This window comes from Rhea pennata, chromosome 1, assembly GCF_028389875.1.
Source record: "Rhea pennata isolate bPtePen1 chromosome 1, bPtePen1.pri, whole genome shotgun sequence".
Lineage (NCBI taxonomy): Eukaryota > Metazoa > Chordata > Aves > Rheiformes > Rheidae > Rhea > Rhea pennata.
The window spans coordinates 203,958,728-203,985,295 of NC_084663.1; the positions used below are offsets into that span (position 1 = coordinate 203,958,728).

Genomic DNA, 26,568 nt, shown 5'->3' on the forward strand with positions numbered 1-26,568 from the left:
TCAAGACAGAACATTTCTGTAATACACTTTCAGCAGGGTCAGTAGCTTTCCCTTTGGCCCACATCCCTGCCTTAATATCATGTAGCACGGCTTGTGTGATCTCAAAGGCTGTTTCTGGAGAGAAGGAATGAGCTTGCAGTAAACGAGAGGGGAATCTTAATATATATAGCGAAGTAGAGAAAGAACAACACTGCTCTATCTGGTCTGCACAAAGACTGTATTTCTACTGTATATATTGAATTAACATATTTTGTTAAGAAAACTCAAAAGTTATAATATGTAACACAGAACTTGTGCTTTAAAAAAATACTCTTTGATTATTTACCTGGTATCAGTATTTACATCTGTCTTATCTGCAGTTTGTTTCTGGGTACTTTTTGATACGTGATATATAACATTAACAGTGTTCTCTTATCTATCCATCCTGTGTTCCACCCATCAAACACACAAACAGATACAAAAAGAAATAAAAACTACTAATTCTTTTTTCTGTGTTGATCTTTCAGGGTACAGTTCTGTGGGAATGAAGCCAGCGGAAGTTTTGCTATTGCCAATCTCACGAGCAGGAGATTAAGACCCCAAACTCGTAACTTGTCTGCCACTGTTTTGATATCCGTATCTCTTCTAGTGCCAAGGATATGAATATAATAACATTAGAAAAATATGATTTAAATTACCTTTCAAAAATAAAATATTGGAGGACAAGAACCATTAGCCCTCGGATCACAGTCCTTTATTCTGACTTTGCTATTATGCAAATGAATTGAATAGATTTCTAACCTTCACAGCTATTATATATAAATTGCCAGCTCTTTACAAACAAGATTGTGTTGTCTTCAGTCCCTCACTTAAGAAAAAAATAAATGGTACAGCAAGAAATGAGATGTAGTGATGTCAATTTATGTGCATATACTTTAATATTCTCTTTGTAGTACACACAGCTGAGGTTAACCAGTCAGATGTTCTCGTCATTATTGTTTAAGTACTTGCTTTGCTTTTTCTTTTCTGATCTGAAAACTATGAGCAAATTAGAAATGCAAGGGAACAGAATCACAGAATGGTTGAGGTTGGAAGGGACCTCTGGAGATCATCTAGTCCAACCTTGCTCAAGCTGGCTCACCTAGAGCACGTTAGACAGGGTTGCATCCAGGCGGGTTTTGAATATCTCCCAAGAAGGAGACTCCACAACCTCTCTGGGTAACCTGTTCCAGTGCTCCGTCACTCTCACAGGAACGTAATTCTTCCTCATATTCCGGTGGAACTTCTTGTGTTTCAGCCTGTGCCTGTTGCCTCTAGTCCTGTCACTTGGCACCACTGAAAAGAGTATGGTCTCATCCTCTTGACATCCTCTCTTAAGGAGGAAACACACAAAAGAAGGCTTTTAGTAGTTGTTTATCAAGTCGGGCCAAAAATGAAGGCTACATTTACATTCAAAAGGCTTTGCTGGTGTAGAGATTGTGGTATATCATTGTAGCAAAAAGCATAGGTGCAATTTATAAAAGCAGATAAATGCTTTGGTCACTACAGTTTATTCTAAGCACTCCTTGTTTCTCCTGACCTAGGTTAAATAATCAGACTAAGTGAAGTATAGTTTTATGGGTGGAACTACATATGCTCTAAGTAATTTTAATAGTATAGCTGTTCTGGTCACACATCATGACTCACCATATTCTTTCTTGCAAGAGTTTGTATTGTAGCTAGAGAACTGTTGCCAAACAATTATATATGGCTCATGACAGAGCAAATAAACCACTCAGAAGTAAATTGTCAAAGCAACATCAAAATGATTGTGAGAATCTTAAAAGTGAAATAAAACGTCACTCCCTTCAGTGTACATAAATCCTGACCTTCCTTACACAATTCTTGTGGATGCTAATAAGTTATGCCTTGAACTGCTGTTGCTCAAAACGCAGCACATCAGTGTGGTCCAGTTACGGCTCGTGCTATCTAAACATCGATAACACATGAACAGGACCTTCCCAGCACTAGAAAGGAATGTTGTGCTGTTGCACCAGCACCTGATAAATGTCAAATCCTATTTATTCTTAAACCTTCTATTTCAACATAGGAGACTGCAATTCATACTCTTATGTGACTGTGAAAGACTAGACTATTCCTTAAATTTACAACAGTGTAAATGAAATAAATGGTGTTACACTTAAGTGGAACTGGAGTAAAGTATAGGTGATCTTTAAATAAGAAGTGATATTGAGCCTTAAACACATTCCACATTTTACTTTGCTCCTATTAGACTATATATACCTCAGGCTCTGATCATAAATGGTTGTAACGGCTACACACAAAAACTGCACAGTTTATCAGTTATTAGGACTTTTAAATCACAGGAATAACAAAGGCACTGCAGACAAGGTAAACATGAACATTTTCTAGCAGTTGAGATCCATCCTACAAAAGACACAAAAAACCCTTTTGTATATGGAACATCATTTCAGAATCTCATGAGACCAGAAAGCTCTCAGTGTTTCAAAAAGAGATTAAATATTAACTCCATTGGACTCTTTTGTCTGAAATTCACTCTCTCTGTGAAATTCAACCCTGTACAAAGAGCCAGAATAAGGATTAAGGATCTCATAAACCCCATTTAAATCCTTAAAAAGGCTTCTGTGCAAGAGTGAATTCTAGTCTCTGAGAAAAGTTGTACTATTAACAATACTATGCCAAATTAAAATAAAAATAGATTTAGCCTGAAAATTTAATTTATGCTCTATATAACTTTTAAAATTTTGAGGAAAAAAGTCTTTTAAACTGAGGTGAAAAATCTTAAAATTGTGCATGGAACTAGAACCTTTAAATAGTTTTACCTGAGAAATTATGGTTAGAACCATTAACGTCAATTTATCTGTTGCTATTGGCTAAAGAGTAGTAAAAAATGACAAGAATCATGTCAAAATCAGTCAGTAGCTGCCAGGGCTTCTGGGCAGACTTAGCATTTGCAGGAATTTGTCCTAAAATTAGGAAAAAATGCTCTTTCATTGAAGAAGAATAGGAGATACAGAAATGCAACACAGTAAAAAGTCTTCTGTAATATTCTCTCCATAAAGTAAGAAGTTGAGTTCAATAAACGGAAAGTACAAATGAGCAAAAGAACAAAAGAACAAAAGAAAGGAAGATCGCAATTAAGGTATAGCCTGACTTGGAGGCCTCCTCATGAGTTCCAGCAGCTCTTTCTGATGATAAAACAGTTATAATCTATTGCCTGTTTAGTTTATGCTCATCTAGTGCATAAATGGACTGAGGAGTGCATACAGTGAAGGGATAGGGAGTTTCTACTGATGTGTGCTGGTGAGCAGTGAAAAGGACAGGCCCTCCTCAAGACCTGGGACAGTTAACTGGTTTGTACTCACTAAAAATTGATTTCAAAAGCATTAGAGATTTTTGTCATTGATTATGTAGATGGTGAGTTGAATTCCCCCTAAATGTCACCCAGTTAAATCTCTTGGTGTCAAACTTCCCAAGCTGGTGGTATCCATCAGAGAGCAAGAGACAGCTTGGTGGCTGTGCCAGCTACCTATCCTTTAAGTCCTGTAACATTTCAGGTCATTCATCTTTAAAAAAAAAAAAAAAGAGAGAGAGAGAGAGAGTAGAAAAGAGCTTTGCTTTCTTGTTCTTTTTCCTTTAGCTGGGGTAAATTCCAGCAGTTATTACTTGTGCCTGAGCCAGCATAATGCTATAATACTCAGTATGCCTGGGAACCACAAAGGGTTTCCAAATGCTGCAGCGGTGCATTAAACAGCCCCTGGAAAAGGAGGGTTCAGAGCTCTCTGTTGTTTATTCGAGAGAAAGGAGAATACCCCACCCAAGAAGGATCCATTTTATGGAAAGGATGTTCATAATCCTGTATGTCACTCATCCAGAAGAGTTCAAGCTTTATGCAAGAGTAGCAGTAGCCACCCAACAGATTGGCCACAGAGTAGTACAGCAAATACTGAACAGTGAAAGTAGCTAGCAACAGAAGTGGCTAATGGGAATAGCTATTTAAAACCAATCAAAATTTCCATTATATTCAATTCTCTGTTATCCAAAATAATTGGGGTGGAGACTGAGATATCCCAGAAAAATAGAAAACTCAATATGGGGGAGATGTGGTAGCCACTCAGATGTCTTCACATGGCATAGTGATCCCACAGTCCCAATAAAATGGCCATTGGGTCAATGAAAATCAATTATATTTACTGTTTATGAGACAAATGAGTTTGCATAACTTGTAGGAGAATTTTAGAGTGCAGCTTTAAGGAAAAAATAGTTTGTTTGGAAAACCTGTGACACCTGAATGGAAATTGCTTCTAAAATATGAGGGCACAACATGACCCCACAGTGCTGTCTGACCTAAAATTGAAACTGTTTACTTACCTGAAAAATTATCAGAAAAATCATGATCTTTCAGCATTGTGAGAAGAAAGCCTGCTTAGCTGTCCTTCAGAAGTCATCATTCTTATCTGAAATTCACTACACCATCTAAGTAAAAAAATCAAAATTTGTGTATGTTTACTTTAGAAACCTATACGCCATATATTCATTGTAGCTATGTTTTTCCCATGTACTGTCTACTGCAAGTTCTGCTTCATGGCTTTCATCACTAGGTGGCAACATTAGAAGCAAGAATCGTGATGAAAGACCAGGGGAGAGCAGCACCTGGTGAAAGTCAACTTCCACCACAGTTTGAGGAAACATTAAATAAGCTGGATAAATTCTGTTCTGTTTATTTATTTGAGAATTCACTTATTGACTTTAAATTTAAAGTAATTAAAGAGATGACAGCCCAGGACTACAAGCACCTTAATGCAATATAATCCTTGAAGCATAACTATTTAATGTTTGCAATATAACCATTTCAGGGGGGAATTCAACCCAGCATCTACACAAACACTTGTCCATGCCTCTTTAGCAACATGAGAACTATGTGAAATCCATAGCAGTGCTAAGCAAACAAGATGAGAAGGAATCAGCCTTCATTTCCAGGTATTTCTTCCAATTGTGATTTCGTTATCACCCCACATTTTTTATTAAAATGCATCTATAAAAATATCTGTGTTGAACCGTGACAGAATCTAGCATCCTGTTCAACAGACATTTCAAAACGACAAACAACCGAAGGTCCGGGCTCACGCGCGACGGAAGCGCCAGTGGACCAGAACCTCCCTGCAGCGAAGGCCGTAACCGCCTTCCCTGCAGCCTGTGCTCTTGCCCGCTGTAATTTGGGGGTTGGAAGTAATAAATCTGTTGGATTTGTTCCCAAGATAATGGAGAGGATCACTGGCAACCCTGAAAACCCACTTTTGAGCAGAGGAAGTCCCAGATCTGGCTGATCTTTGGTGACCTGCAGCTGTATCAACCAGCTGTTGGCTCTTGGTGGGCTCCTCAGGGCAGCCAAGTACCTCACGAGCACACACATTTGCCTCAGCAATACATCCAGGCCTGGCTAAAATGTGATCATGTATGAATCACCCTGCTCTAAGGCTACGTGGGACATGCTAGACGTGGCTTTGCCCTAAGGGAAACTGAGGCGCACTCTTCGAGGCGGGCGGTGGAGGAGGGAGGACTCGAACCCTCCGCCTCAAGATCTCCAGCGCCGCGCGCAGACTGGCCAGCCGGCAGGCGCTAGGCACACCACGTGACCCCTCCCAGCCGCGGCGCTCGTGCACTTCCGTAAACACGCGCGCTGGAATGAGTGACAGGGGAAGGCAGCCAATCGCGACCCGCGGGGCGCGTGGGGGCGGTGGCTTCCCCTCCCGTCCGGCGGCTCGGGCGCGGGACGGCGGGAGCCGTTAACGGCCAAAGTAACGGCTGCTGCGCGAGCTGCTGCGGCGGGGGTGGGGGCGGCTTCGTGCGTGCCGTGGCGGCCATGGCTGCAGTAGCGGCTGCAGTAGCAGCTGGCAGCAGGGCAAGCGGAAGGGCTCTGCTGGCCCGGGCCCGGCCCGCTCTGGAGAGCCGGGAGCAGGCCGCGCCCGGCCGGGCTGTGACAGCTGGGCGCGGCTCGCCTCGGGGCTTCTCTGCCGCATCGGGTCCGGCGGGGTGTCCAGGGATAGCCCGGTTAGGTGGTGCGGGGTGGTGTCTGTCCTGCTCTCTGCCTCGGTGTAAGCCGACAGGGTTGGAGGGGCTATTGGGATCTCTAGCTGCGCTTCAGTTGTGATTTTTCCGCTTCATTCGGGCTGAGGGTGAGCACTTCTGCTCTTATATGTATTTTGGATAAGCTGTGTGCTTTCTTGAAATTATCATACTTGCTCAGTTTTGTTTGATATGCAAAAGTCTGTTAATATTGTTAAATCATAGGTGTATGTAATAAAAAATGAATGCTATTGTGCTTTTTTGGAATGCCATGATAAAATAGGTGCATTAGTTTACTAGTTTGTATATTTTGGTATATTGTCACAGATTTCCAATGGAGATAAAAGCAGCTGTCAAAAGATATGAAACAAGGAAGAAGACAGGAGGGACTGAAGTGGCATCCAAATCCCGAGTTGATTGGAGACGCACTAAAAGGGAGCTCATCTTGCTTTACAGTGATGAAGAATCCTCATTTGCCTCTGATGATGAAGGCTCTGTCACATCAGAAGCGGAAGTAGATGAAAAAGATGAAACTATTGTGAAGAATAGCCTTTCAGATCATGAGGAGAAAAGCTGTAATGGAGCAGTAACAGAGGATGCTGACGATGAGCACATCACACCTGGGAAACGTAAAAACTCAAGCGCTTCTATACTATATGACAGTGATGACAGTGAGGACAGTGATATCCTTGTTAGAAAAGTTTTTGCTAAACGCCAGTGTATAATGGATGAAGATGAGAGTTCTCAAGAACAGCAACCTGATAAAACCTGCCTTGAAGAAAATATTCCTGTTAATAGGAAACAACAAGTGTTAGCAAAACTGAAAGAACTTGCAAGAGAAAGAGCTACTCGGACATCCTATAATAGTGAATGTTCTGAGGTTTGGATTTTATCTTTGAAATTCATTTAGTGGAAGTACTGAATGTGGGGGAAGAAGGCTAATAGATAGCAGTCAGTGGGATTTTTATTGGTTTTTATTCATGACAAATTTAGTAATTCTATCATATTTTAACAATTTTCTTACACTAACATGATAAGAGTGGTGTTTGCTGATACTGTAACTTGAGTTTAACTTTTATCACTGGGGATTTAAGAATTTCCTTGTATTTGCTTTTTCAGGCATTCAGATGACTAAGCAGCTTAGTATGTAGGTATCTGTCTTTCTATATAGTCAGAAAGAAAAAAACATCTCTAACATTACTTCTTCCTTTTTCCATAAAGAAGAGACATGTGAAAGGTTTATCAAATAATATTTATCAAGAAGCAAGATACCCATTGAAGTAATTTAGAGATTTTAAGGTAGCTTAATTCCTACAGACAGACTGAAGGTATACAAAGATGAGTGATTTAAAGCTGAAAGTAACCTTCATTAGTACAGAATTATGTAATATTGAAACTATATTTTTTCTTGTTGATTGAACAGCTGATCAAAAAGACTAGACAAGATTCTTGACCTTATAAAGTGCAAATGCTGAAAATACTTAATTTACTTTTGAAATCCTTTTTTAAATTCAATTAGGATTCTAATGCTGAAGTAGAAATAGAAGAGGAACCACTCTCTCATTTGTCCCTCACACCAACAGAAGGTAGTGAAACTGACAGTGATAGCATGAAAGATTTTATAGTTGATGACGATGATGAAGAGGAAGATGATGATGACACAGAAGATCTAAAGAGTGAAAACCAGCCACAACAGAAAGAACTAGATTTATCAAATAGCCAGTTGCTGGCATACTACGTCCCGCACTGTAAGATTAAAATAAGTGACAATTCTGTATTTTTATTTCAATTGTATTGCTGTAAAACATATTTATATATTGTAAATACCATACCTACAACACAGCATTATTTTGTAGCTTGAAAGCAGAAATTACTGTGGAAAGCAGAATACTTCCAATAAAAATTAAAGCCTTTCAGTAAACTTTTACAGTCCTTATAAGCTTAATAAAGGCAGAATATAATTTACGGGAGCAAAAAAACTATTACACAGATTTTTGAGTTGGTCTGATTTAGGGTGAAGTAGGTTACCCACAATGTAATCATTCCTGTTGAGATGTAAAATGATCATCCTCTATCTTGTGATACACTTAAGCTCTTTTAATGCTGACTGAATTCTGTTCTGGGGAGTGACCTAAAATTCTTATTGCTGTTTTAGTTGGGTTTAGCATTAACTCACTTTATCGTGAGTTTTAGGTTTGGGTTTTATGGGGCTTGTTTGTTTATGCTGACTTTATGGAAGTGAGACTCTAGGAGCAGAGACCTCTGGGAGATTTTGAATCCATTGGCTAATTTCAGCTAAACTGCATAAATGTGTTTATTTGAAAGAAAGTTAGGGAAAAGGAAATAATCTCTGGATTTGAGTATTTTCTGCAGTTATCTGAACAATTATCTTCTTACAGTATTTAATGGTAAAAAATTCATATTGTGCATGCCTCCTGGTGAAAGGACATATGTAACTTTAGGATATGCTGAAATTCTTTAAGATCATTGAGGTGAAAAGCAGTATTTAAATAAGGGTTTAGGTGTTATATATTATTTTGAAATCCATATTTTAAAGTTTTTAAAATTCTAAAATAATTTAATGAAAAAAAGTAATTATTTTACAGGATTTTTATTATTGCTAACATTTGTCTAACTTTATTGCTTTCTTCCCAGTATCTCGCTGTGATCATTATGTACATTTCCAAAGAGTAGTAAAGGCTTTCCTCATAAATGCAATTGATGACACTTTTCTGAACTCATTATATGGTAAGTATATTGTACTAAATAATATAATAGTGCATGTAAAGTTATATGAACAAAGGCAGTTATTCTTGGAAAAGATGTGCCTCATTAGTAGAGTGTGGCATTGTGAAAATTCTTGAGGTCTGTTCTTAGTTTTATCTATGTAGCCTTGGGAAAATCTATCTAAAATTGAGAGAGTAATCTTGAAAAAGTATATGGACTTGATTCTTTTTAGCCTAGAGGTTACTCTGAGAGGTATGGAAGTGTTTCTGTGTTACTGATTGGTAGTAACAGTTCCAAGATGAAGGAGCAATTAATTTCAAAGTATGTATCTCTGAGAACTATGCAGAGTTCAACTGATTTCTCAGAATGTCACATGCTTCATAGCTTCTTCTTCAGAGGAATTCGATGGAAAATAAATAATTTTAGTTACGGAGATTACCGCATATTTGAATCTGTTGTTTTCTAAACATTTGTATTTTGATACAAGCAAATAGAGATAAAGCAAATACATTTCAGCTACAACCAGTACTCACTGGCTTGTTCTTGCTGAGGAGATGTTTTTGGCATTTGACCTAGTGATACTGAATGGCAACTTTACACGTATCTTCAGAAGCACGTTAGAGATAGGGTTAGTGAGCAGACTGTCAGTGTCAGATTGTGGAAGGAGTCAGCTGGATGCTAAAGAGGGGAGTTTTGATGTTATCAAGAAATAAGGGGGAATAGAGAAACTGAAGTACACACTACAAATTAAACTCTTACTACTGAAATATTTGTTCTTGGAGTTAAAAATGGCTTTCATCTACCACTACTATTTCTTTCAGATGTTTTTTGTTTTGTTTTGTTTTACCAAATGAAAACAAGATTATAAAGAGCAATAGGTAAATTTAGTTATAAAATCTTGTGACTAGATTTCTGTTATAATAGCTTTTCTCTATTTCAAATTGTATCTGCTATACAAGACTAACAACTTGTAGCTGATCTACTTCTACCTTGGCAATAGGGTGAGTTGAAGTTTGTACCTTTCTGAAGAATATTATGTACTATGAGCATAACCTAGCATTACAGTGACATATTTCCAGAACACATAATAGATTTTTTTTTTCTGAATCCTCCAAGTAAACAAGTTTGTTTGAATTAAGAGCAGCTAGTTTAGCATTACAGTTCAGACTTGCTTTTTATTGTGGTTTAACGTGAATTTGTTTATTTTGATTGGTTTATGGTCTAGCACAGCATCCTCAACATTTCAGTATAGCTGTTGTATAGTATAGTACATGCTGAAATTGTATGTGCAAGGTATATTTGAAAAAAAAGTTTGTAATTATGGTGTTTACAAGTAGTTGTTTTTATATAGAAAGCTGGACCACTTGCTAGTGGTCCTTGGTTTTGTTTCTTTGATAACAGCATTGCTAAAAGACTAGGGAAGGTAACTGACTTAATTTACATGTCTGTACATGCTGAAACCCTGGACAGTATATATTGATGAGAATTGGCCTAAACCTGTGAAACCTATGTTTAACTCCTGGAATCTAGCAATATTTGGGAGATAGTTGTGGATTAATGGTAATTTTAGTCATCTTTATTCTCATTTATTTCTTTAGCTTGTGTATTTGGAAGTATTTATGCTGCCTAACTGCAGGCATCTAATGGTGCTATTGAAGTTCAAACTTTAGTCTCTGTGTTCCTTACAAGTAAAGAAAGTTTTTAAAAAGTTGTCAAAATTTCTACTGGAAAGCAGCTCAGAGCAGGTTTTTTCATTGATTACAACCTCCTGCCTTGTACATCATAAACACCCTTTATAAACTGGATAAAAAGGCAAGAACATTTTTTTTTCTTTTGCATGCTTTTGAATGAGATTGAGCAAATGGTTCTGCATTTGGGATGAAAGCTTTTTTTCTTTTCACTTTGACCTTGATTGTAGAGATTATTCATGTATCTCTTGTGATACAGACTTTTAAATATATCTGTTTACTGAAGATACATGGATCGTTTAAATGATTGTATTCAGTAGTAACCATTAAAGTCATTCATAGTTTTTCTTGTGTAGAATCATAATGCCCCTGAAAATGTTTTTGAAGAAATATGTACAATCTAAGATGATCAGGAAATCATTAATGACTCTCATTGAACAGATGGAACAAGACAAAAGAGGTACGCACAAGATATGTTAACTTCGCTTCATTATTTGGATGACCGCTTCGTTCAGCCTCGTCTTGAGAACTTGATATCTAGAAGTCGCTGGAAAGATCGATACAAGGTATGTAGCTTGTGCTTTAATCAGTGAAGTGTGCTCTTGATCATACTGTTGCTGACAGATATTTCCATGCTCTTCCCTAATTCTCAGTAAAGATACAATAATCACCATAATTACATATCCTTTCTTCTTTTTTAAAATTTTTTTTCTATTACAGACTCATTGCTCTTTACCTTAGGTAACTTGTTCTTATACTTACAAATATCAGAAGTATTTTATGTGATTATAATCAGATAAACATACAGGTAACTGAGATCTTTTCTTCATTACCTGAATGCTTTTCCTGCTAACTTCAGTAGAGGTGTAGAAGTTTTTTGAGAATTTTTTGTGACTTACTGTTATAGCAAAATTGCTCCCCATCCCCAAAGATACATTAGTATGTTAGAATGAATCTTCTACAAGCTCAAAAATATGAAGACAATATACAGTAGTCTAGTCATTGTATGTGAATTAATAGAATAGTATTCGTGTTCTAGCTGTCATGATCTAAGGATCACTGTAATAATGCAGTATGGTTAGGATAGAGATGTATATTTATGTGAAGTAGACCAACTAATAAAGATATTTATTAAAAAAAAGTGCTTGGATGCAGAAACTATTTTTAATTCTGGAGAAGAATGAATAAATTAAATGAAGTAGAACTGGGTGCAGTGTTGGAAAATGACTGAAAAGCTATATATTCACAATGGAATTCCCAAAGACTTTAGATTTGATTCCCTTTGGTCTCTGTTGTACTAATTTCGTGAGAATGAAGCGTGCTAGCAACATGTTCAGGCATTTGTCAATCTGTAACTGTAGAGATTCTTTAATGTTATTTGAAAATTTTTTCAGGAGCGTGTGGATTGTTACCCAGATGTTCGTATAATTATGAAAAATTCAAAAAGTATGTCTTGTCAGGCCTGTGAATTGAATCGATATTGTAAGTTTGATGTGTTGCTGTCTGGAAAGCTTTATAACAGTCAAACTTTGGAAGCAGATGACTTCATGTCACATGACAAACAGGTAACTTCAGACATGCACCCTATGTAATGATTTTTAAACTTTATCTAGTGTTATAGAAAATCATACAAATAATAGAAATTTTGTCATCACATCTGATATAATGTTAGAGGCAAGGGTTAATTTAATATACTTCTGTGTCTGAATTCCTATTCAGCTCTCAAATATGAGGACCATTTTGCAGTATTGAGGAGTATAGTCTTTGATTTGGCTAGGGAGTAGGTTATGAAGCTATAAAGTTCCTGTGAAATGTAGAAGTAAGAATAGAGGTGTTCCTCTGCCTTCCCCTTATCCCCTGCTGAAGAAATAGAGACTGTGAAAAGTATTCTATAGTAAACCTAATATTTATTATGAAAATAAAATTGATATGTTTCTATGGCCTTTCTTTTTGCCTTCATCACAAGGATTGGGGTGCTTTTTCTTCCCCATTCTTGGCACCTAGTGTTAGTACCTATACAGCACATGTACTTGTATTGCAGGGAATAGTAACAAGTATATACAACCATGAGCAGAACCTTAAGAGTTTCAAAAATGTGATAGCATTCAATTCAGTTGAGACATTTGCCTCAATTTTTCTTCTGTTTCAAATCTGCATTCTGAGCCTTATCAAGAGTAAGAAAACTCTACATAAATAGCATCCTACACATATACATGACTCAGTATACTCCTCCTTTTGAGGTGCATGAGGAGGCAGTCTGAAACATCTGTCAACCAGGCTAACAGCACACATGAAGACTGACATGCTAACTTAAATTCTAATACAAGCACTCATCAGTTACTTCTGAAGTAAGATTTTTGTCAGAGAACGTTAATAGAGGATGCATATCTTAGCAAAACTAGCCATTGTACTAAAGAAACTAGATGATGCTCTGAACATGCCTCACATTCCTGGTTTTCACCAAATACCTGAGAAATACTATGACTTTTTTTCTTTCCCAGTCTTAAATAGATCCTATCTCCTTGCATCAGGAGTTTGATGCTTTAAATCAGGAATGATATTTGCTTTAGGCTTACATCTTTTCTAAACATCAGAATGCCTTTTCATTTAAATTACATTACTGGAAAGCCCTTCACCTTTGTGTGTGCCTATAATGCCCTTAAGGCTTTCTTAGCAGGAGCCTTGCATTGATCAACTTTCAGAAGTGTTGCAGAAGTAACCTTATGTATAGTGGACCACCATCTCCATTGAATGATTCTGTTTTCTACTTTGCTATAAATAAGCTTTGTTCTAATTCTGTGCCTACTGCTCTAGCATTTGGAGCCTTTATGTGCATTTCATCTGCTTTTGTTTACCCAGGATTAAGCATAGTAATGCCATTGTCATTCTAATAGTCCCAGTGCAGCCTTGTCAGGATTTACTGCTTCCTTCCTTAGACATTTTCATGTCTGCTATTTCCCATGTAGCTGTGCACTCAAGACAAGTATCTTGAGATCTCAGTTGCATTAACTGGAAATTGTTAATCTCCTTTTGAGAAGACATGTGCCTATTACAGTATGTTCTATTAGGGCCTTTTCTTCATTGCTGCATTATCAGAACAACTTGTCCAAATGGGAAAACATTTCTGTTTAGATAATCTTGCATATTTCTCTCAGTCAGTTGTCTTTACCAAGACATTGTGAATTGATTTTTTTTTTCCTTCTGAGTGAAAAACATCTTTCAGATTGTTAGGTAATGTTGCATTAGGCAATCATTATAGATGAATGAACAGTCAGTTTTGTTTTATTTCATAACTGAGACTTCTGAAGATCCTGAATTTTAAGATCTTAAGTGTTCTTAAGATTTAGGGACCTTCATTTCACATATACAGCCACCAGTAGTTGTAATGATTATCTGTACATATGACCTTCCTAATAATGTAATTCATGACCTCTTACGATAAAATACACACTATTTGACAAAGATAAAATACTTCTCCAATTGTATCTCAAGTTCTTATCCAAGTTATGAGTGTCTTCCTTTTCAAGATGTGCAGAAGATGAAATCCTCTGATTTCAGAGCAAGAATTTCTGAGTACAGCTGGAGTACTTCATAGCATTTCCTACGGAAGGAAGAAAAAGTGTCACCACAAGATACATTCACAGCACATTTTGGAATGAGGTGTAACTGTACTTTTCGCATAACAATAAGGTGAAACTCTCCTTAATGAAACTGAAGCCTATTTTACATTCCTGTGAATATTCTTATAAGAGATCTGAGGAACATAAGTGTGATAATCATTATGTCGTCATATTAGCCTCTGTGTGTAATGCATTATCTAGAAAAATCTGTGCTACCATTTTTCTTAAAGAGGTTACAGAAACTTCTGAGTACTATTTGCTAGTACTCTATTTTGATGAGTCTGTGTGTGCTTGAAAATTAATAGCGTTAGGATATCCCAGTAAGGCTTTCCCCTTTACTTGTTACAGGAAAACATTAAGTTCTTAGGATGTGGGGAGGCAGAGTTGCCTTGAAATTTCGCTACTATTGATACTGCAGTACATTGTACACATTGTGCATTTGTACAGTCATTGTTCTTCCTTACATTTGGGTCTCTAATATAGTTCATTAATTTATAAATTAGATTTTCATGGGAAAGATGTGCCTCACTTAAACAGAAATAGTAAGTGAAATAGCATAAGAATTTAATCTTTACACAACTTCCAGTTTAACCCCAGAAATAACAGCAAAAATGTACTCACTGCTATGCAAATTTTATCCCTCATAAAACACTGGTTATTCTGCTCTTTGAAAAAACCTCAAAATGTCCTATTCAATTTTGAAGTAACTTGCTCGATCATCTTTGTCTTCTCAGTAGAAGAGCATTTTTACCCTGTATATCCCAGCATCTGGTGGGATGCCACCTTTGTGCATACTCAATATTGAGACTGTAGAACAGATCCAGAGGAGAGAGAGCACTCTGCAGTAATATTTAGTAGAGACTTTCTTATGTAATGTTCATATTCCTGTAATGACCTGTAATTTAGCCAGCTAAAGGTACTGTTCTTAAGTAGTCTTTGAAGTTCTGCTGGCAATGCATTGATCAACTTGTCCTTCCAATTTAGAAAAAAAGGAGGGGGGGAAAAGGTTAAGTGGAGTTACATGAAACTGGCACTTCAAGTAAATAACTGAAAGAGAAGACAGTTCAGCACTGTCAGATCAAATTGAATGGAAATATATGGCTGGACTCTTTCTAAATTTTTATTTGAAAATACTTGAGAGAAGTTGTTGGGGAGAGAGCAAAAACAGACCTCCAGCCCTCCTCTTCTGCCTGAAGTTTTCCTTTTCTCTCCTCTCTGAAGTATTCTGCTTTGCCAGTAGGCCTGAAGAGAAACAGCTGTTCCAGTTTTGCGTAGGTTTCCAGTGATTGTTCTGTGCACAGCTGCCAATTCTGATCCCTCCATGGCCAGAGAGAATTGAACAGTTCAATTATAGGTGTTCATACACTTTTCTGTGCCTGTGTGACCTGTACTGTGGATTGTGTTTTCTGTTCTCAGTCTTAGAGTTCTATTTCCCCTTACATCTATGTTTAACGGACATGAATTCAGTCGTTACATTTTGTACTACTGTCAGGCTATGCTCCTGCATTCCATATGAAGTGATTTAACACAACTTTGGCTGGTGCAGCCAGCTTGAGTAGATAAGTTAAGCGTCAGGATACAGTCACTGAGAAATGTGAAGGGAAAAAATTAGAATGAGCACAGTACTGAGATTCTTTCCAAAGCTACATTCTAAAATAGTGCTGTATTTTTAGACAATCTTTCTTGCTTTAAAAGCACAATACATAATAAGATTATATGGTATTTAACTATTCTCCTCTGGCACTTCTCCAATTTGGAAACCCTTTACACCTAGTCCATAAATAAACAATGAAACTCATGGCCACAGGATGCTTCGGAGGCCAAAAGTACAAGTGGGTCCCAAAACAACGTAGACAGGTTCTTGGAGAAGTTTCTTCCATGCTGTGGAATATGATAGGCAGAATGATACAGAATATCTTAACTGTTGAGTGCTAGTAATGATCATTCTTTGTTTGTTCTGCCTCTTGTACTTTCTTCCTTTTGAAAATAGCCAGCAGGAGATACTTAGGAAGAACTGAGCCAGGCAGACTTGCAGTCTGATGCAGAATGGTAGCTGATATTTTAGGTCAAATAATGTTCCAAATACCACACCTCATTGCTTGAGATACTTAAGTTTTCAAATGCTCTATGAAACACCACAGTTCAGTTGATTATTTCAGTATTTGAAATGGTACTTCTGGAAACATGAATAAATCAAGGTTATGTATTTGGTTGGCAGGTTTTGCACCTCAGAGGTACCTATAGCGCTAATCATTAGCCTTAGCTTTTCAGTTCTAGTGCGACTATAAAGCGAGGCTGCATTTAGGTACATATATGTAATCATCAGAGAGTTGAACAATAGTAGTAGCAACTTTTGATCTCAAACCAATTTAACTTTCAATTAATAGCCATTTACTGTCAGTTAGATTAAAAGTTTCTTAAGCCTGTTTCCGTTGACTTTGATGATATTACACCTGTTTGTATCAGCTAGCTACTGGTTAATATATTTAAGAATTGATCAGAATTCTTTTGTAAACTATGTTTTTCTGTTATTGCCATTGCCAAGAAAATAGATACTGTCAGTGCTAGGTTGTACAAATAGGTCACATGTTTTATGGAACTGCTTACTGATGCAAACATTTGGTCATGCATTACAAGCTTACAGAAAATTTGGGGTGTAAGCATTGATTAAAATGTAACCTGCTTATAGTTTAAAAAATTATTCGGATTATTACCTATGGCAGCAATAAAAGGTACCACCATGTGGTTCAGAAGAGAAAATCTTGCAATATGTACTATAGGTAAGCATGTAATATGATTAGTTAAATCTAAAATAGCAATCAAATCACACCCTGCATTACTGATCAAAGATCTTTGATCTTTAGTCATTTACCTGCCTCTCAGGTACAAGTAGTCACAAAAACAACACAACACAAAAACAATCTAAAACAAGGCCGCCCTTGAAGGATAAGCTTTTACTGTGTGTATCAAGAACTGAATTTCTTTATGCCGACATACTAATTTTGTTGTTTGGAGGAGGGAGAGGAAGGGGAAGAGGAAACCTGACCTCCAAAACCCAGCCAGATGCAGATTTCTTACCTGATAGGCTTTGTTGTATCTATGGGTTGAAGTAGTAATCAGTACACCTCTGGGTCATTTACAGGGGACGGATTCCTCTTCTGATTTGCCATTGTATGTACTTAAACTTCTCTTGTGGAAATGGCACAAAACTTATTTCTGTGAAATGCAAGATGTCCTTAGATACAGATGAACTTTGGCTCCATTTCCCTCCCCACATCCCCAATTTCACAGATTCTTAGTGAAGACTTAAGATTGCAGAGGATTCTTGTAACCAATATACTATTAAGTATTTTAAAGTAAAGACCTTCACTGCATGACATCTTTCTATAAAATCTGAGTTTAAAATACGTCCAAATACTTGCCTGTATTTAATGTTACTGCTGATTATGTATCTATGTAATCCAGGCTCCAGTTGTGATTTACATGCATTTTTACCATTTCTTTATCTATAAACACTGCTATAAAGAAAACTGTTAAATAAAGCAGCTCGATCTTCTGCATGAAGGTTGTGGAATTAAAACTGGTAATAACTGGGAGATGGAGCAGCTTTGGTTTCGGCAGCATTATTGAATAGATTTCCGAGTCTGTTACAAACTAACATTTGGATTGTATAAAACCTGTGTTTTCATCTTTTATTTTTATTAAAGCCAGACTGTATATTATTTAGTCTACAAAATGCTAGAGTTGTTGTTTTATGTCCCTAGTATTACATGTAAAATATTACATATCAAACAAAAATCATCAAATAATTTAACTTCCTCTGCTTTCACAGTTTTCTAAAATGCTAGTGATTTTGTTACAAAGCTCCACCAGGAAATTACAAAGATGAAAGACTACCAATTATAAACATAGTTGTGTACAGGTTTTGCAAGAAAACATTGCTGATAAGCTGCCATTGCATAGGCTTGCCAGCTGTCTGCTTGCTCAAAAATAGTTCTGCCATTACTGTGAAAACTGCATGTTTTTACTTCATTTTTATGCCATTTTTTATGTAGTGTCATTCTGTTTATTTCATTATTCAAAAAATCTTACTAGAATGACTTTAGCCATTCTTCAGGTTGTCAAGATAATCACTGTTCCAAGAAAATGATTTGTTCACTTTCATCTAGGTTTTGAAGGTTGGCACAGTATGTGCAAATCGTACGAGGGTTTATCATAATTTGAAGCACTTCAAATACAAGCTGTATTTGGATTGCAGCTCCGTTGCTGAGTTGGATGGTGTTAAGGATGAACCAGTCAAAGACACAGTGGATCGGCTTTTCAGCCATTTGGAAGGCAATGGATGGATTCAGAAGGTATGACTGAGTTACTTGATTTATCCTTTTGCAGTAGATAAAAGGAAGCTGACTGAAATAAAATTTCTGGTTTAGTTGGTCAATCAATTTTGAACTGTTAGGTTTTGATAATAAAATTTAGTTTAACCATTCATCCAGCTATGCTGGCCTAGTCTCTTAAACAGTGTTATGCCATGATTTTCACATAGATGTTGTTGACTTACAACATTAAGCTTGTATGCAGCTGCACAGTCTCTGGGCTGTGACAGGCAGGCTGCTGTCCCATGTAAAAGCAGCAACATGACAAATGCAACAATGATTGGAAAAATTTAACACGAGGCACAGCAAAAATATTTTACTCCACTCTTTATGTTCCAAGTGTTCTTACTTACTCAAAAATACTTCACGAATTACTATAAGACAACATGGAATACAGTTGCATTTAGCAAGCTTTCACATGTATTTGCTTCTGAACTGTTGTTGCATTACTGTTTATGTACACACAAACACATAAAACACAAAGCAGGTAAAACACAAAGCAGTTCCATTATTAAACTTGGATAAAATAATACAGAATTTATTTTATTTGCAGAGATACGATGATCTTGAAAACTACATGAATGATGCAGATAGTTTCCAAGAAGAGAAAATTGATTGAGTAGTCATGCAGCCCTTTAGAAGAGGTTTTGTAAAAATTTGAACGGCCCAGCATCCCTGCATGATCATCAAGATTCCTTTTAGGCTGTATTATACTTAATTCTGTATGTGTGTAAATTACTGTTTAAGAATATGCTGTATCTCTTTTTTCATGTGTGTCAAAAGTAACTTGAAGTTTTAATGAATCAGTTCTTCTGGTCTTAATGCGTATGTCACTTTAATTTTCCCTTTTTACTTAAAAAATCACATCTAAATATCTGTTTATCTTGAAATAAAACTTCTGCTTATTTACGTTGAGCTACAGTGCAGAGAAGAGAGATGCTGAGACCTTTTGAAGTAGGACTATTTGAAACTATAAAACTATATTATACAAGAACATACGACTTGCATCTTATCTTCCCCGTTGCATGTTACAAATTTGCAAGCAAGTCCAAGCATTTGGAATGATGGTTATGACAGAAAAGACCCAAGTGTAAAGCCTTATTTCCCCCTTAGGAATCAGTACAGAACGTTGGAAAACAACAGAGGAAGTACTCTGCAGTCCTGCCTACATTTGCAGCACAAATAGTCTTTCCCCTTTCTTAGAGAGCAGGTGATGAGTCACTTTCTAAGCATCATACAGACCAAGTCTGGCTTAGCCATCCAGATGAGTACTTTAGTCTACTGTGCTGTCTCTGATAAGCAGCTGGGGCAACTTACTGAGATTTTAAACATCAAATTGTATTCTGCAAACATTCTGGCAACAACTTGCAGTAAGGGAAAAAGTAAGAGAATGGATGGATGTAGCCATGCAAGATAAGCAGGAATTCTTCCAGTGTATCTTGACATCAGAAAGTAAAAGGTACTCAGGATTGTGATGCATGGCCTACCTGAGTTGCATGAATTCAAAAGCAAAGTTTTAGTGGCCAGGGAAGTAGCTTTTGGAAGAGTTAGAAAGAGTTAAATAATTTTGTTTATGCTGTATATAAAATTAATTAGAACATAGGTGAGATACTGGGCATGGGGTTTTGAAAACAGTCCAGAACTGTTCTTACCTCCTGCTGTATGCACATACACTTACTAGTCTTTTGTGGTTGAGCAACTTGGTAAAAGGGGAAAATGTAGTTAGCACTCTAGATTTTTAGAAATTGCTCTTTGAGAAGTGAAACTAATTAAGTCTATTTTCTAACTGATTTGTCCATAAGAACGCCCAGTGTTCATTATGCCACTCTACCAGGAACAGACACTGTATGCTGATATGGCTAGGCAGCTACTGGCAGATACGCTGCAAGGGTGAAATTCTGTTGTTTTTTTTCTATTGGAGGTGTAATTTAGATTTGTCATTCACTACTTATGTGCTAGCTTTCACTGTAAGAAATGAACTACTTCTATATTTTTAAGAGGTTGAAATTTAGCAGTGGATTTTTAGGATACCATGGTGAGCTAATATTCTCCTTTTTATTACAGTTTATTACATACACAAGATTTTCAAAAAAGGATGAAAAATCACAGTAAACACATTGAGATTCGCTGTCACGTAAACTTACATTGAAGACACTCTTTCCATACCTTAACTCTCAGTTATGTGTATATATATATATATATATATATATCCTGAAATTTTATGTATAACTTTCTCCGTGTTTACCAAAGCTGCAAGTAACTGTTTTCTGTTTTTTCCTTCACCATCTCTGTTTTTTGGGGAATGTTGGTGGAAACACATCCATCAACTTAAATGTACTCAGGAATCAGTCTCAAGCACATCATCCTTAGGAAAGCTGAGGCCATTCATGCCCCACTTCCTTCTGTTAACAGAATCTCTGTATCATACTAAATCTCTGTTGGCTTCCCTGGAGTACTAAAATAACAATTCTGTTTGGTGTAACTTTATTCTTGCAAATGAAAATGGTTTTGAAATGAATGGCTTTTGTACCACATAATGGAGTACTATCTCTCAGACAATCCCAACTAGTCTTCAGTTATGTTCTGTATTTTCTGAAAATTATAGAGGAATGCGTCATTCTTATTTTAAAATTTTGCTATCAAGATGAATGATCAATTTCTTACTTCACAGTGTATGAACTGATTACTACCAAATTAAAAAAAAATGGAAAATTTTGACTTGCTGAGTAGTGATAATATATTGAGAATACATATATCTTGTTTAAAAATTAAAACTGGCTAGTTATTCTGGTGACTGATTGCACTTATTCGTGGATATCTACCACAGCCCACACCATCTTTCTCATCTCTTAACCTCCTCTTTGTTCAACTAAAAAGTCTAAGCTACCTACTTCCTTCATATCCCTGTGTGCAATTTTTTTTTTTTTTTTTTTTTTTTGTTGTTGTTCCAGATCACGTTTCTTTCTCTAACAGAGTCGCCAAAGTCCTAGGAAGAAAATGCCTGAGAAGGTTTACTAATTTTGTCTATGACACCACTATTTGGACTAAGAAAATACCTAGAATTGACATCACTTACTTCTATTTCAGTAATTTTTTATTTCAGTAATTTTCAGTAAAAGCCTGGAAATGCTAATCCTTCTACAATATTTAGTGCAAAGAGGACTCTTACCTAATGAGGCTTTTGGGTCCAAGAGCAATACAAATATTTATAATAGAAAAATTCTATGGAAATATCTAGTGGTGAGAGAAGTCTGATCACTCTTTTGTACTTCCTTTTCTAAATTAGAGACTTAGAGTTGAGGTAGGGGATGAGATGATTTTATGTTTGATCTGACAGGACATTTTAAACCATCTATAGTGTGAATTTTTGAATTAGTAGCTCTAAGTAAGATAAAAGTACCTTTCTTAATGGAACAATAAAGAAAGATCAGTATTCACTTAGACTTGGAGCAGGTGAAAAAAGGTCATACTTGGAAGTTATTGTAGTTCTTGTAATGTTTAAATTGCTCTAGTTTAAGCTCTATAACCTGAGACTATGATAATGATAAAATTCATGTATGAGTATATGCACAAGATCAGCCCTACTGACATGCTGCTGGGAGAGAAGGCCCTTTTCAGTCTACATTGTGTCCAGTTCTTACAAGGAGGAGTGAAAAGTGATTTTTTTTTCTCTCCTTGTCCTTCATTTTTTTGAAAGAAAGTCATCAGCAGATCAAGAAGTAGCATGGTAAACTTTGCTAGTAGTTGCTTGCTTACAGCGTCATTTTTTAGAACATGAAGGCTTCTCCAGTTTCATAAAGCAGCTATTTCTAGTATTTCAGCAGGCAGTTACAGGCAATTCCCATGCTTAACTCTTCTAGTTTACTTTTATTTGAATAAATAAAGGCCTGTAGTTTTATCCTCCTTTAAGTGTTTCTAGATAAACAGAGTGGGTGTGTTAGCTAAACACATGTAAAAGCGGTATCACTCCAAGAGAAATACTCAGCACAAAACAAATATACTGTAGAGTTGCTGATTCCATTTTGAGAAATACATTTCTATTCTGTACTTAAAGGTGAGACAAAAGAATGTAAGATAGTATGATCTACCAGACAAGGGAAAATATGAGATATATGTTAACCAGTATTTAAAAAAACTGGTAATACCTCCCTCATTGGCTACACTTCCTTGAATAGGTTATGTGAATTTTGATATTTTTCTAGGCAATGAATGATATATATGTGTGTATGTGTGTGTATATACATATTAATAAGATATTTTTATATATTATATATATCATGATTTTATATCTATTTGCTGTTATTTGTAAAATAGGATGGAGACACGGTTTCTTTAGATCTCCGTAGAGTTCATATTCTTAATTAAAAAACTGCTGTGTTCAAGATTGTTTATTTTACAGTTTACACACAGTAGTAAGGCATAAGCCTTGTGTCCAAAACTTAAGAAAACTTACTCAGGTGTAGACAGACTCTTTACTCCAAAATTAATCAATTTACCAGGCAAACTGCGCGTTATGTTCTAACAGCATGTTTGGCTGGGAATACCACAGGAAATAAATATATCTCTAGTCATTCAAAATGTTTAAGTACCCTTACTGAAAAACAAATCATGGGAATGGCTGAAAATTCAAGGCCGTAATTTGCAAAGAACTGCACAGGCTTGATATTAAGCATGTTCAGTTCCAATAGAGCTAATATGATTGTAGATGAACTGGGTATGCGCCTCGATTTAAGCATGTACTCAAGTCTGTTAGTGACATAGGTTTAGTACAGTCTTTTTGTTCCATTTTTGGAAAGTTATTAACACAATGGGACTTCTATGGTGAGAATTCCCGGCTGTGAACCCAGCACAAATAAGGGCTCTGCTGATCTGGAAGGGGCTGCAGCCTTAGGAGACTTAAGAGCTTCAACAGCGGCAGTGAGTTCACACAGAAGAAGAACCCCAAGGATGGCACTTCACGCAAGATTACAGTATGATTTTAAAAGGTCACAAATTAATGTCAATAGAGAAAAAGGTAATACATTTTCAGGACTGCTACTTTGTTATGTTACTGTTTTATTATGTGCATTTATTATTAGAGTAACACATATCCCAACTGATGTTAAGAAGGCTTTGCTTATATGAAAAATGATAACCTGTCAGTCCAAAAATGATACTGGCATTCAGGGGTTGGTAGCATTCAACAGAGTTTTCTGGACAAAACTTAAGAAGCTGAAGGATGGACTAACTGTATTTCTGTCTTTGAAACACCGGGGGCAGTATTTGCTGTATATTGTGCGGCCAGGGACTTGCAGTGGAGCTCCGCAACCAGCTATCTCTAGCCCTAAAACCCATATATTAAACCACAAAACATGAGTTGCTGTTTGGCAAAAGTGAATCTTAAAGATTTAAAGTTACAATTCAATTTTTTGTTGTTGTTTTGAAAGATGATTTGCTGAGTTCTACAAAAGCTTGTGAGAGAGAATTCCTACAGCTACTATCTTGATGAGCAACAGCATTGCTTTCATATTCCCACAGCAAGTTCGAAACTCCTAACCAAGATTTTATTTGAAATACCCTCCCTTATTATCCATGAGATTTGTATTACAGGTACATGTACATTCTGTGGCTGACCCTCTTAAATGCAGTAGGGATATTTGAGCTATAAAGAATAAATAAAAGCCCTGGGGAGGTCTGAAACAAAGGTAACATTGTCTGTTATTTTACAAACATTAAAATTTCCATTTTTTCCAACTGTGCCAGCCCATTGTTCTCAACAGATGCATGCTACTGTTATGTACCAAATAATAACCCACTCTTCCTCAGTTGTTCAAGGTTAAGCAAAAAATCCCTTTTTCCTGTTAGCAATAATGTCTTCCTCTGAACATAGCACATCCACAAACCGGGCTTCAACAGACCTGGTGCCTCGCTTAAGAATCAACCTTTGCAGGATCAAATGTAGGTCTGAATGTGCTGTAATCCAATGCTCACATAACCAGTTCTTGGAAACCCACATGCATGTTTGTTGCAACATGAAGGAGATGGGGTTATGCAAGAGACAAGGGAGGATATTTCCCCAAGGTCCAGCACTGCGTATCTTTTATGTATTTTATAGGAATTTCAAAGAATGCATCATTAGCCTGCAAAAGAACTGTGTGTACACCTTTGGAAGGAGGTGATAAAAATAAAGGGTTGGCATTAGCTCCTCTTCATCCTTGCCTTCATGCTCCTGAGCTGTTACTGTGAAACACACGCTGTTCTGACTGGTGCCACGGGATGCAGCCTTGTTCTGGGCTGTACGCTCCCCAAAGACTGTACAAATTTTACATCAGGGATGCCCAGGATCTGTTTGCATGGCTATTTTATTCCAAAGCAGGTATCTGGGAATTTGCACAACACACCCATGGGAGCACAACACAAACTGCTTTAATAAAACTGATCGGATCCTACCTATTTTGCATCCTCCCTCACAAGCTAGCTACAGCAAAACACAGGACCTCACGCCAGCCGGTTTCAGGCAAGGCCAGTCTCAGGCCAGGTGGAGCAGTTGTTGGCCCGGGTCTAAACGCAGGAGCCAGGCAAGGGAAGCCCCGAGCCGGCGGCTTTCCCGGGCGGAGCCGGAGCGCGGGCGCTGCGTGACTCCGCCGGGACGCCCAAGCAGCTCGCACCGGGGCCGGGCGCTCCCGCGGCCGCGGCCTGACCTCCTGCCTCGCCGCACGCACGGCAGCGCCCTCGGAAGCGCTGCTTGCTCCCCGCACCGCGGCGAAACGCGCCCGGCGGAGCGGCTCGGGGCCGTGACTTGCCCGAGAAGGGCCCCGCACCCGCCGAAGGGTCTCGCCGCCGGGGGCGGGGGCAGCGCGGGCGGCGCTGCGCGGCGGCGCTGCGCTCCCAGCGCGGCACCGCGGTCCCGAGCGGCACCCGGGAGAGGGGGTTTCCTCGGCTCGCTGCCCGGCGAGCGGCGCCTCCGCCCGCCGCCGCCGCTGGGAGGCTCCGCGCCGCGTCCCCGGCCGCGCGGCGGCTCCCGCCTCCCGCCCCCGCGGCGCCCCGCCGCTCCGCGCCCGCACGGCAGAGGCAGCGCCGACGGCACGGCACGGCACGGCACGGACCCGCAGGCACCAGCGCCGCCGGTGCGCGGACGGGATATGCAAAAACACACGGGAAAAGTGGCTGGACTGTTCTGGGGGCAAAATGCTGGAAGTTTGTAAGTGCAACTCTCCGTTTGTAATTACTGTCTGAAGAGGGGCTGGCTTGCTTTTTTTTTTTTTTTTTTTTTTTTTTTTTTTTTCCTTCCCCCCTTTTTCCCCCTCCGGGCTTTTTTCTTGAAACTGTACTTGAAACTATTCAGTCTCTGGGAGTGTAAGGGAAAGCGCGTTAAAGGAGTTCTCTGCCTGGGTTCGTAGCTCGCTGTTTATTACTAAGGGGGAAAATAAGCGCTGAGAGCAAAACGGATTTTACCCGGTGGCTGGATTAACCGAAGGCAAAGCACGGTCTGAAAGTCCACTGACTGACATTGCTCCCGACCGGGGATCCGTCTCTCTTATTTTTAGAGCATCTACAATTTAGCCGCAGACAGCTGGAGACAGTAATAAACCGGGAAGAGCGGCCAGCAAAGAGCGAGCGAGAGAAACGAGAAAGCACAAAGACTGAACTAACCCGAGCCGCCTCCTCCGCCTCCTCCTCCTCCCCCGGCCTCTATTTGCACATTTACTGAAGACTTTTTTTTTACCCCCCCCCCCCAAAAAAAAAAAAAAATCACTCCACCAAATCTAAAGATTTTTGGCTTGCCGGGGGGGGGTCGGGTCCGTGCCCCGGAGCACGGCAATTCCTTTCCTTGCATAAATTTCCACTTCAAGGATCCCCCCCCCCCACTCCACCCCCCCGGGCCCGAAATAAAACAAATCAATAAACCTGCCAAGTCTCACTCATTCCGAGGCAGAGCTCCTCCGTCCAGGCGCTCCCCTCGGAGGCGGCGGCTCCCTTGATTTTTGCCGCCCCCCCGGACCCCCGCCCGCCCGGCCCATGGCGGCGCGGCCCTAGCGGCCCCGGCTCGCAGCGGCTCCCCCGGCGCCGCCGAGGCCAATTGCCGCCGGGGGGCCGGGTGGGGGTGGGCTGGGG

The 26,568-nt window shown here is 38.5% G+C and overlaps 1 protein-coding gene and 1 long non-coding RNA gene across 5 annotated transcripts; one reads left to right on the forward strand and one right to left on the reverse strand.

Annotated features, from left to right (window-relative positions):
- Nucleotides 1-5,723: 5,723 nt before the first annotated feature.
- CCDC82 (coiled-coil domain containing 82) lies at nucleotides 5,724-19,468 on the forward strand. 3 transcript variants are annotated; one of them, XM_062567304.1, is made up of 8 exons: nucleotides 5,724-5,798; nucleotides 6,394-6,946; nucleotides 7,586-7,814; nucleotides 8,722-8,814; nucleotides 10,923-11,047; nucleotides 11,876-12,046; nucleotides 18,271-18,456; nucleotides 19,028-19,468. In XM_062567304.1, the coding sequence occupies exons 2-8, from the start codon at nucleotides 6,401-6,403 to the stop codon at nucleotides 19,091-19,093; spliced, it is 1,416 nt and encodes a 471-aa protein (XP_062423288.1). In that variant the 5' UTR covers nucleotides 5,724-5,798; nucleotides 6,394-6,400; the 3' UTR covers nucleotides 19,094-19,468. The 3 variants fall into 3 exon arrangements, with proteins under 3 accessions (XP_062423288.1, XP_062423287.1, XP_062423289.1); XM_062567303.1 differs by lacking the exon at nucleotides 5,724-5,798 and adding an exon at nucleotides 5,850-6,176; XM_062567305.1 differs by lacking the exons at nucleotides 5,724-5,798; nucleotides 11,876-12,046 and adding an exon at nucleotides 5,850-6,176.
- On the reverse strand, nucleotides 13,757-26,437 carry LOC134135651 (uncharacterized). Of its 2 annotated transcripts, none has more exons than XR_009957330.1 (3): nucleotides 26,376-26,437; nucleotides 17,180-17,317; nucleotides 13,757-14,082 (listed from the first exon to the last, which is right to left on the reverse strand). It is a non-coding gene; the product is annotated as an uncharacterized LOC134135651 (long non-coding RNA). The 2 variants fall into 2 exon arrangements; XR_009957329.1 differs by having other exon boundaries at nucleotides 26,362-26,412.
- Between the last annotated feature and the right edge of the window lie 131 nt (nucleotides 26,438-26,568).

Excerpts from the sequence above, each read along its gene's own strand:
- CCDC82 (XM_062567304.1), top strand. The coding sequence starts at position 6,401 with ATGGAGATAAAAGCAGCTGTCAAAAGATATGAAACAAGGAAGAAGACA. Across the intron at positions 7,815-8,721 it reads GGCATACTACGTCCCGCACT|TATCTCGCTGTGATCATTAT; the intron begins GTAAGATTAAAA and ends CTTTCTTCCCAG. Across the intron at positions 12,047-18,270 it reads TCATGTCACATGACAAACAG|GTTTTGAAGGTTGGCACAGT; the intron begins GTAACTTCAGAC and ends ACTTTCATCTAG.